General features: G+C 38.7%; 1 protein-coding gene across 1 annotated transcript in view; it reads right to left on the bottom strand.

Moving 5' to 3' along the window:
- LOC103914210 (disco-interacting protein 2 homolog A-like) overlaps nt 1-12,525 on the bottom strand; it is a gene marked incomplete at its 3' end in the record, with an annotated part of 90,732 nt that overhangs the window by 41,085 nt on the left and 37,122 nt on the right. The window contains exon 2 of the mRNA XM_009320826.1: nt 5,073-5,144. Coding sequence (XP_009319101.1) covers nt 5,073-5,144 — 72 coding nt within the window. The remainder of the gene's footprint in view (nt 1-5,072; nt 5,145-12,525) is intronic.

The raw sequence follows: 12,525 nt of genomic DNA on the forward strand, positions 1-12,525 counted from the left end.
ATAAAAAACAAAAACATGTAACACTATATAGCTGTTATTATTATTATATATAATATACAAAATATTATAAATATTATATATGTAAAACAGTGTGGCTGGGTTTTTTTTATATATATAATATAGATTAAACTATAAATCGAACAACTACACTGGCCAAGCTTTTAAAACTACAAAAAATATTTGTTTTTTTAAAGAAACAGCTGGTAGGTGAGCAGGAAATTACCACAGTAGCAAAGGATGGTTCCAGAGTAATTCCTATTTAACAAAAGAGAATGCAGACTACCTTCAAGTGACTGACTGGTTGCTGTCAGAACCTCAGAGGTTCATATTTCATCTTCCCCTTTGGTTAAAATAGCTTTGAAATTATTTCAAGTGTCTGGAGTATCAGCAGAATTCAGATAATGGCATGACAACTACTAAAAAGAAATCTACAGTTACCAACATATCACATTTGAGTGCAGAGAAGAAATTTTATTTATTTCACATTCAACAATCAGCTCATGACATTCCACTACCTGACATGAATTTTTTGATGCTCCAACAACAAATGTTAACTTCACAGGTAGAAGTTACCTGCTCTCCCAAGCACAGCACCAGGATTGCTTATAATGAGGCTTTTGGAGTTGCCATCATCCCTGGTACTGTTTCTCATTCTGAGATATATCCCACAGGTGGGAATACAAAGTGATTCTAGAAAGAAACAGTTCCTTTAACCATCAAAAGTTTCCTGAAATTCAACAGAAAAATGGTGATGAACTTTGGCTACAAGGAAAAAAAGTGAGAAGGGAGTACTGTATTTGCTCCCCATCAGGACAGTACACTCCAGGATGCAAGTTACCAAATTTCACTGTAAACACTGCTCATTTTATCATGTTATTTCTGAATCTTTTTACACCCAAGCTCTATCCACATTCAAAATGTATTTTTGCAATGTGTCTGATGGCTTCACTCAGAAGCTTCACCTTAGCAGCATGCCAGATTGCGTACGGATATAATTAATGACTTCCTCAGAGTTTTATCTGAAATTTGGGTGCAGAGGTTGACTGAGGAAACTCATTACTGACTGATTACTGTTAGGGCTTGCTATTAGTCAACACTTCTTTTTACTTTTGCACAGTGCATTTGGTTGGATTAGTGAAAGATAACACATTTTAATTAGTATTTCCCCGTAAACTACATAGTCTTATGGTTCCTCAGTGAAATCTAACATTTCCGCTAACTCTTCGTAAGTGCAGGTTTAGAATTTTAGAATGCAAAACAGAGCCTACAGGAATGCAACTCCTGAATACTAACATGTTCTACTTAATTTTACTGTTAATTGAAAATATGCTTTGCAGCCACTTCTGCCTTTTTCTATTCACCAAGCCCTCTGTGGGGTTATTTAACACTGTCTGTATAATGATTTGGTTCCCCACAGATTCAGCTACACAGTGCAGTAGAAACTTAATCCAATCCATTTTACATGGCATTGAAAGAGCAGGAGTTCTCACATGATCAGTTTTTACGTGGCAGCTGATGAGGTATAACATGAAAAGTTAAACTTCCAGAACTCAAATTTTACGAGTATTATGAGTATGCTTTAAAACACAAAGATCATACAACTTGTTGACTCATAAAAGATCCCATCAACTACCCATGTAAATCCGAATGCTATGATTACAGATATCTGTTTCCAATTTCTAACAAGACAGAAGAATCACCCCAAAATCGTAGAAAACCCTGTCCACGTTCAAGTCTAAGTTGGAGAACCTACAGCAGATTCACAGAACAGTCACCCTCCCCTCTCAATTTAAGCCGTCTCTTTCCAGAGTTGCTTCCAAACCTGTGCCACCACTTTTTCCTTCTTTACAAGCACCACATCAACATGCAGTCCTACCTTAAGTTCTCTAATTGTTTCATATTTCATAAACCAACAGTAATCAAACCTTTTCATTTCAAACAATTTTCCCATTACTCCTTTTTCTACTTTCCTGCCTCTCACCAGGAATTCTATTTCTTACTCAATACTTTCACTGCCCACCCTACATCTTGTTAAAAACCTTACGATTCAGCAGAATTGTACTATCAACTAAAGCTTTGTAACAAAACAAGTAGAGCTAGGTATTGATGCACTATGAGGAACACATCAGGTTTTGTGAAATTCAAATAAGTACATGAGATAAAATTAACTGGTCAGCAGTCTTTATCTCATAGACCAACAGAGAAAAGATGACAATGCATATACTTGGAAAAGAAATGATGACCAAATCAGCTTTAGAAAGACACGAGTTATTGGTCCTGGGGATGGTCAAATCACAGACTCTTCAAATCTAAAATGCTTGCATCCATCAGTTTGCAAAAACTTGATGGATAATGGGAAACTTAACAAATCCTATCAGAAATGCTACTGAGCAAAGGAAAAAAAAATCCTGCAATCAAATTGTTAATGATAAAAAAATACTGCAGGCTCAAAGCCACTGGGACTCCCACACATTAATCTGAGCCATGCTGAAGCTGTGTCAATTAACAAAATTCCAAGCTAGAACTGGGTTAATGGAACATGTGTCAGGAAATGGAAATAAGGAGTTAGCTTAGGGTTTTAAGCAAACTTTGTCTTTTTGCCAGAGTATCATTCTTTGTGCTCAGAGGCAGACAGCTCGCTCACTCTCTTTTTAGCATATTAAAGCTAGATTCCTGTCATCTTAATGCAAAGCTAGGCAGAAGCAGTAGACAAATTGGGTAATCCAGTATTTCTTAGAAAATGTGGTATCAAGCAAGTAGGACAAACCATAGGATCAGCTAATTTTTGACCACTCCTTAAGATGATTAGGGAAAACCTGGCTGAACAAGGAGAAATTTTTAAGTAGCTGGAAATCTAAAGGGACCTAGGATTCTTAGTTGAGCCTAGTATCAAGTCACAGACAAAATAGGAGACCACTGACTTGCACTGCCATCTCCTTAGGACATGCTTTCTTACAGGTATTGTCCAGGATGTTAAGGTGTTAACCTAGATTATACAAAGTCACTTCTCCTGAATGAAACACTCCTGAACGCCTCAAGTTTGAAAGAGAAGCTTCAGCGAAAACAATTCTAAAAGAGTGCCATAAACATATTTTTCCTACTCATTTTTTTTCTTCCAAAGCTGTCTAACAAGTCAATCCTGTAGTTTCATACACCACTTCAGCTGAGGAAGTTCCTGAACGAGTAGGTTACCTAAACAGGGTATTACAAAACACCTTTGGAAATTATACAGGTATCACAGCAGGCTTCTAGAGCAGACAACTGAATTTAATCAGTTCTAACATCCCTGGAAACCCTGCACAGGAGTCAGTGTTGCTTCTAAGACCCCAAGCGTTACAATATGACAGGGGGCCAGCAGTATTCATGCAGAAAAGGGGAACAAAGGTGCTTTACACTGCATCCTAGCTTTAAAACTTACTTTAAAAGGTATGGAAGACAAAGTGCTGTACCTTCCTAAGCTACACTTGAGAGCTCAGAACTTGAACTATTTGTACAAACAGCCTTTCCATTTAAGGGTTGAGAGGGGGGAAAAAAAAAAAAAAAAAAGAAAACCTCTATCAATAGAAAGAAGACAGAGTAAATAAACGGTTATGAGGGATTAAAACAAGAGACAGAAATCCAAAGACATGACTTTCTAGTAGACAGAGTTCATTGAAAGAACATTTCCGTAACTTAGTCCTCAGCCAAAATCTATACTTAGCCCGGTCTCAAAATATTTAACTAAGCTGAGTTGGAGGACAGGGTATTTTGAACAGAAAAGTGAGACAGTTCCTTAGAGAAAAATGGTGTAAGGAGGAGAAGCTGTGGCAGGTGAAGCTAGACCTTGCTGCTGACTGCAATATTTATCAAAAAAATCCAAACTGCTTCTATTCAAGGAATGAGTCATTTTATAGAGATGAGTTAGGTTCTGCGTGGTCTACAGAGTATTATAAATTTGCTAAGGGAAAAACTACAGCTGTTCTTAAAAAGAAAAAAAAAAACAAAAACACAAAACACAACAACCAACCTGTGCTAAGAAACTCCATGATGAAACACCACATCATGTTCTAACTGTTCAACGCCAAATACACACCGTATGACTTTTTCTAAAACACCACAGCTCAGCGGTCAGCAGAACTCATGAGAATAAAACTTTTGTCTATCCTGCTATGAAGAGCCACAGGGGTCACTGCATCAAGATTTCAAAAGCAAAAGGGACTATCATCTAGTTCAACAATTTGCACAAAACTGGCTGGAGATGCCCATTCCTCCTTCAAATCAATAACTTCTATAAATATCAGAACCAAAACAGGACCAAAATCACAGCATTAATCCCCCTGTTCTCTGATCTGAAAGCATAACACTAACATTGTAAAATAATACCTGTTACTCTTTTTTCCTCATCTACCTACAGTGTCTCATTATCTGTTCCGCTCATCTCTGTTGTCTTCTCATTTTCCCTTATCTCAACCAGAATCTCTCAAGCTATGGAAGAATTGGCCTAGGGTTATTATACAAGACCAAAGCTCAATGGCAGCACGACAGGTTTAACCGAGTGATTTAAGTGTCCTAGTATAAAAATAAATAAAAAAAAGTTGGGCATTTAGCTTTTGGTCATTGAAGATAAATTATGATAATAACCAGCTTAAGAAGTAATAGTTATAATAAAAAGTCAGTATTTTGAAGAAACTGGGGGGGAGAGCGGGCGGGAGGCAGAGGGCATGTGTAAAAAAAGCTCACTAAAGAATGAGAGTAATGACTAGTGAGTGTTTTCATTTCATGAAACTGGCCAACTTGCTTTCAGAAATAACTTTACTCATTTTTAAAGTTATCTTAAAGTCTTGGATGCAGTTCTCAAACTAAAGTTTGCTGACAAAAATGTTATCATTTAACATTTCACATAAAATGTTAAAAAAAAATGTCAGACTTCTTTCTTGTTCTGCACTTCTCTGTAATAGCCATTTTCCAACACTGGTTAGATGCCATGTCAATCAAACACTATTAATTCATCTATTCTATTTAGTGACAACTTTTCCATTACATATTTTCCACAGATTTAGCGCAAAAGGTATAACTTATATACAGTTTCTTACCTTGAATTAGTGGTATGTACCGTGCTAACAGCTTTGCTCTTTTCTTTTCATATCCTTTCTGAGTGATGTCTCCTAAAGAAACGAAGAAATAAATTCATATTGGTTTGAACGCTTTTTAAATAACCCTTCTCATTTTTGTGATACCTATGATTAAACTCGCTAACTTTGAATCAGTCACATTAGCAACAAAGACCTGGGCATGTCAGAGAAATTCATGGCCATATACACACCACCCATGCAGCGCTATCTGTGCACATATGAGAATGAGTGTCTTGGAGGTATACAACAGAGGAATAATGTTTTTGTCTGCAGCACCTGTGTTGAACCTGGTTCTGGAGATATTTACCATAATGCAGAACGCAGCACAGAAGATTTGCAGCATAGCAGAAGTCAACAAAGCTGACAAGCCTGGCTCTGCACCCTTCTGGGGCCTCAGAAATGCTCAATATACCAGTGCTTGAGAGAACATCCTCTAGCACACCTTTGTAGTGCCTTTCAAACTCTAGACCATGTTGTCCGCTTTGCACTGTGCAGCACATCGGTCTCCGCTTTCAAATTCTTAGAGGTGATAATCTCCTAGCACTAGTTTTTATTCACAGTTGTTATCTAATATCCTCTTTTAAACATATATTGCAGACTCCACTGGTAAAACATGATGTCTTCTCATACAGACTAGAACAAAAGGAAAACTTCTATAGAAACCCAAAATAAGTTTTTGAGACATTTCAGAATCTGTACTTCCATGATTCTACCAAAGAACAAGGTGGCTTAATGCAAAACCAGCAGCAAGCTTAGTATGAAAATAAAAAAATCCAAACACCGCCAAAATTTTATGAGCTTTGTCCATTTTCTAGATCTCAGCATACACATGAAAACAGTGATCTCAAATAACTTAAAACCAGCTCCCAAAATTCACACTTGTTTAGACAGTGAGATACTATGCAGTTCCACTAACAAAGTAGACTTTTATCCCTCCATTCTTGGCAAATGCATCACAACAGCATGAAATATAACCAAGATTAAAGATATTTAAAATATCTGATGATATTTTTGAAAATGTACTCAAGTAGAAGGTGAATTTTAGACATGTAGGCAGATAATTATCTCGATTTTAATTAGGACACAAAAGTAAAATTTTACATTCAGATCTTTGCTTCAAGCACATTCTTCCAGCAACATACTGGTGAAAGAGCATATCAAACTACGGAGAAGGAAAAAAAAAAGCATGAATTACATATATATGTATTAAGTAAAACAGCCTACCTCTGGCCATTTGCTTTCTGCCAAATCTGAAACTTTTTCTCCATCCTATTCACACAAGAAATCAAAACTTAATGTCTGGAAACCATAAGAGGAGTAGCATGCTTGTTGCGTGAATGGATTTAGGTCTTGCATTTGACAGAACTCCAAGAATACTACACCGTGCTATTTCTAAGGCCTCTCTGACCTCAGTCGTCAGATGTGCAGTAAGACCTGACAACATGTCCCAGACCTGGGACTTTGGGTATCTGTCTTTATCCTTACCAAAGTTTTCTGCAGGCGACCAGCAGAATCAAGAGTTATGAGGGCAATCCAGAGAAAGACAGGGCATGATTTACATGCGATTCATTCCCTTTGGAATTGAGACTATAAAATACATGTATATATAAGATTATAAGTTACTAGTAACAGCCATTTTTAATTCATCCAGAGAGTGGCATGGTTTGGGTATGCAGAAGCAAGAACCCCTTTTCCTCATCAGATGTTAGGCAGAAAAGTTCTTACTCTGTATTTTAAATGTTTCTCGGGTATTTGCCTTAATACATAAGGGTTGGTTTTGGTTTTTTATTTAATATTGTCCATAGCAGTATGTGCTCTAAACACATTTCCTCAAACATCCAACTCACTCCTACATCAGAGGACACTGCTAACAGAAATAAAGTCACTTCATTCTACCATCCCCCCGCAATTAAGTGAATATGCATCATTTAAAGTTACGGACAGTATGCCAAAACAAGCAACGAGAGCTTGAAGATACTGTTCAAAACAGATAAGAAAAAAAAATGCATATCCTGGAGTGCTTCAATCATTGCAGGTATTTCAAACTACAACCAAACAGAATCTGTCAATTTTTACTCATAAACCTGTCTAAATATTTCATATCAAATATGGACACAAGACAGAAATGCTTTGGTTACCATTTTTCTTGAGCAGAAATTTTTTTAGCAGAAGAAATATATAGAAGTATCATTTTTATATCTATATATGTATGTTATATAATTATATCAAAACAGGAATGAAATCAAAACAAAACAAAAATCTCAAATACCCAGATTTGTGTGCCCGGGAATAGCTGATGAAAATGACAGATCACACTCTTCAAGTAAGTCATTTCTACAAAGAGAGAAAACGGATACCAAAAAAGATGCATCATTTTCAGTTATGGAGGGGGGGTGGGAGGGGAAACAACCAGTCAAGAAGCACCAGCAGGAAGGCATCATTTTATGGAGGGGGGGGGGGAGGGGAAACAACCAGTCAAGAAGCACCAGCAGGAAGAACAGTTTATCTTAAAACATAGTAATTTGGAAGACTAAAGACTAATCTCAGCAAATTCTTTAAGAGACAAATGCTGTACATAACACAAATTTGCCATACCGTAACTTCAGTGAGGACAGTAATTTTCAGAGCTCCATAAATGATTCAAGTAATCCTTAAATCAAATCTCTGCTCAGATCAGCCACCTTGCCAGGTATCACCCAGTTGAAGAGATATGCCATGGAAGCAGCAGATCAAAAGACAGGGTTGAAAAGAAAGTCTCATTTAAACCAGAATGTCTCAAACTTCAGCTTCTCACTGCATTTGGAAATTCTTTGATTTTACTGGAATGCTGACTTGAAGAGTTTTCCTTGAATCAGGTTAAGAAAAGTCCAAAGTCAAAAGCATCTCTGTCGACTTTTGGAGCCCCACTGGCAAGTCAGACTTTGCTGCCTAGCAAAGCTTTTCTTTGTTTCTTTCTCAAAAGCTTGGGGGTGGATTCCTCCTGACAATTGCTCCCCACCCCCTCATCCTCAGAGCCTCAGTGGGATTAACCCATCATTTGGGGTTCTTTGTAATCCCTCACCTCTTCCAAAAAGAGCTGCTTAGCCACATCTGGTATGTCAGGGCCACAGCTGCTGTCATTTAGCCTCACTTTCTCCCTAGTTATTAGATTACACAAAAGCAATATGAGGTTCCTCAGCCTCAGCAAACCAGCTGGGAAGCCTGGATAAAGCTAGACACTGGGTTGAGCTGTTAGTTCTCTGTCTGGAATATCTGACGTATTGTAAAATTGTAAAATATGTCAGAGGCTCCAAGAAAATTAATCTAGGCAGAGATGAAAGTGTTGGCATTTCTAATTAAGAAAATAATTTTTATAGATCATTTTAAGTTCGCAAAGAATCTGTCATGCAGTTACCCCACATCTACCCAGGCATGTTTTTATTTCACAATGTTAGTACTACAGCCAACAGAATCTTAAATGCCAAATTAACCATATAAATATTACCTACATTTTATTGAGTTTTCATTAATTATTTTTCATTGGCTATCCACTTGCTGGGTTCAAAAATTTCAACTAGCTTATTTTCAATTCTGGAAAGTAGATGGTGAACACTGAGTAAGTGCTTCAATGCTCTTCAAAAAGACAAGAATAAGAACCAAGCACATGCTTTACTGCCTAGATAAAGCTGCCATGCCTCATTGCATCACAGAATCCTCACACTGCAAAATCCTGACTTTGTAATCTCAAGTATTTTATGGTAGCTCTACCCATTGGATAACAATGCTTACAAAAAGCTTTTTTTTTAACTAGGAATTGTGCATATGCGAGCTATGTAGTTCATAAATAAATACAGTGTGCCTAACAGAACGTTATTTCCTTGATAACCCAAGGACACCCACAAGTGCAGCAGCCTTTCCTCTCCAGTGCATGAACACACAGGGCAGAGCACACCCAGCGCTGTTCTTGCTCCCTTATAGCTTTGTATCCCTGCACTGAGGAGTCCTTGAAGACTTCTGGTGGAGAAGGGAAGATGGGCAAGATGCAGACAGACACTGAACAGTTCATGGAAAGGTAAGCTTGCTATGAAGCGAGCAACTTCTCCAGTCCTTACTCAGTAGTTTGCACTTAAATTCTCACTGGGAGCAGCTATAAGAAACCACGCATCACACTGTGCTGGCAATAGGTCTCAAGAGCCCATCATGTAAACACTCTCCCCTAGATGACTATGCATACCATACAGCTGAGGATGGCACTATGAGAGCCTAGTACTTGCTAAAGATAAGGAAATGGCTCCAAGTCACCAATTTGCCAAGGTCAAGAACAGGGACATTTCTAAATGAGATAACTGTGCATTAAACGTGGATGAAAAGATAGTATGTATTAGTTCTGCAAGATGAAACCTTTAAGGATTCCACTGTTTGTGGCTGTGCTCACCAGTGGCCAATCTCAGGTATATCAACTACCGACAAATCACTGCAGAAACTTTTGCCAGTTCCCTCAGTATAAAGTGAAAGTCAAGGGTGTGAATACTGGCTTCAGCCTGAAGAGGTTGTTCTTGGATGGTGTGAAAAGGCAGGCAAGTTGCCAGCCAAAACATAACTCAGAAATCACCCGTGGAAACATTTAATGTAAGTCTCCAGTGTTTCCGGGGACAGGTTGTCACTGTATTTGAAGGGTTGGTGGAGTTGGAAGAATCAATTCAGCAGTCATCATTTCTAATTCTACCTCTTAAGACATGCTTGGTAAATATTTTTGTTAAGTGAAACAACTTGCCAAGCTTTATTTTGCATCATCCTAGAAGCATTATAAAAGCAATGCTGCATTGCTACATGACTTTGACTTACTTCAAAGTCAGAAACAACAAAAAAAAGATTGCAAAAGAAATAATTACTCTGACATCTGTGATTTTTGTCCACTGCGAAAGTAAAAATAATCAAGGCATTTCTAAGAACTATGATGAGAGTCAACAACAAGGAAAACCAGTGACACTTGGTGTAACAGCCGGGGAATTGAAAGATGGTGCTGAGGAACATTGCATGGAAGCATTCAGCCAGCAGAAGAAATGGCTCAGTTTCTCATGTCATCTGTCCTCCAGAGTAAATAATGTGCCAACCAGTCCCGAGGAAATTGCTGATAATGGAAGCACACAGGAAAAGAAAACAGACCTCACCGCTACAAAGGCTGATGTCAACAGAACCATCAATGGATGGTTCACCTCCCATGCTAACAGGGCAAAGCTCTGAAACTAAAGCTATTTCAGTATGAAGACTGCAGAGATCGTGAGCTTCTGAGTCATATCATGCATGTGCATTGCAAGCTTAAGCATTCTTGACACAGCCTCAGAAAGCACCAATGAGAAATCATACCCAACATCAACAGGGAGAAAGTTCCTTAAGGATGCTTACTACTCAAAGGCTTGAAACCAATACAGGAAAGTAATACCTACTAATTGGCGCATCTAACCTGTAATAAGGACAACGAAACCATCTGAACAACAATCCCTATCACAAAATCTCAAGGATGCTGTTCTCTCAAACACAGCTCTGAGAACTCCAGTAAGCAGAGACTGAAAAGAAACCCACACTCCACAGAGATCCACAGCAGTAGCCACATGTAATTCCTGAAGGGAATACTGAATCATGACGGTAAATCAGATCTATACTCTCAGTCATATATGATACATCTCAAGCAATGTCACACGCCCCTTGTTACCCAGCTTTTGAACTCCAAAGCATGTCATTTGTTACAGCACCCTGGTAGCCAACACTGGTTGCTGATACCCTGAGAAAGAATTAGGGTGCAGTGCCGAAATACAGCAGGATGGTTGAATTTATGCCTAAACTTGTAGTCACAAACAGGGCCTTGAGGAAGAGGAGGAGCAGCTCTCCTGGATGCTGAACTTCCTCAGCAGGCAGGGCCATGCATCACAGGGCATCTTCATGCTGTGGCATTCTAAAGCTGGTGAAAAAGCAAGGTCAGTACCTTACCAAACAGCTATTCTCCTGGTTAACACCTGATGCCAAAACAAAGACCAAGTCATAAAATGCCCACCAAGGTTGCCACTTAATCGAAATAAACATCTCAAAATCAAATATTATGCAAAGTCTAGCATCTTCTTTCGAAGAAGGTGAAACCAGCACAATTGCAACCCCTGATAAAGGGGTTGATGGATAAGTGCCCATGTAGCCAAGCCCACTGCTCCAATAGCAGTGAAGAAGTGTTCTGTTAAGCCTTCATTCTGGGATTGCTAAACTTGTGGATGAGAGGACTAACCCCAGAGTTACAAGATTATGATCTCATGTGCATGCGTACTTGTCACATGGGCAAGACGTGCCACACTACCAGCAAAGGAGGGAAAGCAAGAGACATTTGAAGGTCACAGTCGTCACTGGGATTAAAGGGCAGAGCTGACAAAGCTGACTGAGGTCTTACTGGCTCGGGGCAGGGGAACAACAAAAAAACCCAACACACAAACCACCAAAACTTTATTATCCACATAAAGTTTTGTGGACTTTTCCAGAAGATCATCATCCAGCTTACACTGTTTAAATATGCTTAAAGGCTTGACCTAGCAAACATTTGGAAAGACATGTTCCCTTCCAAGGCTGCAGACATGTCTCTCATGAACATGGAATCTGACAGTTGCAGGTAGTTCAGAGTTGAAATATGACCTTGAGGAAAGTCCCTAAAGATGAACCAAAGATCAAAATACAAATCCTTAAAAGAGAAACTGTAGAAATATTGGAAAGGAAGGGGGAAGGTTAAGAAAAACTTGCAGAAATGAAACACTCTGAAGAAAACTGAAAGTGGCTTAAGGGATGTATTTTCTCCATACACACACCCCTGAGCTTCAAGCTGGGCTGCATACAGGTGCGCCATCAACAGATTCTGCCGAGTGACAGTTCACAACCATTCTTACTAACTCTCAAGTTTTAATCACCACTTAAATCTAAAAACCAGAACAACTCTCCCAAACCTACTACCAGTGCCCATTACAAGCTTTGGTTACCTGCTACACATTCTTCTCCCAGATACCACACATTTTTGTATAAATCAGGCAAAAGCCAAACTCATCAACAGGTGATAAAGGAACTAGAAGATGAAAATCATTACTTGCAATTAAAGAAAGGATTCTGGGCCTCCAAACTATGCAGAAGCCAACACTTGCTGCCATCCTGAGATACAGTCTCTGGTAGGTCTGTGCTGTTTAAATCTGATAATCAAAGTATTTTTTTTGGGGGGGGGAGGGGGAAATTCTTCCATAACTATCACTTACCCCTATCTGGAAATTGGTGCACTTACTAAACTGGTTCCAAACTGGATCCACATCAACACAGCTCTTCTGTAAACCATGGAGGGTTTTTCTTCTCCTTTTTCTGCCAGCTGAGGAACCACTATTTTTTCCTGGGCAAAACAGAACTTTACCACTGGATT

This window comes from Pygoscelis adeliae, unplaced genomic scaffold (genome assembly GCF_000699105.1).
Source record: "Pygoscelis adeliae isolate BGI_AS28 unplaced genomic scaffold, ASM69910v1 Scaffold63, whole genome shotgun sequence".
Classification (NCBI taxonomy): Eukaryota; Metazoa; Chordata; class Aves; order Sphenisciformes; family Spheniscidae; genus Pygoscelis; species Pygoscelis adeliae.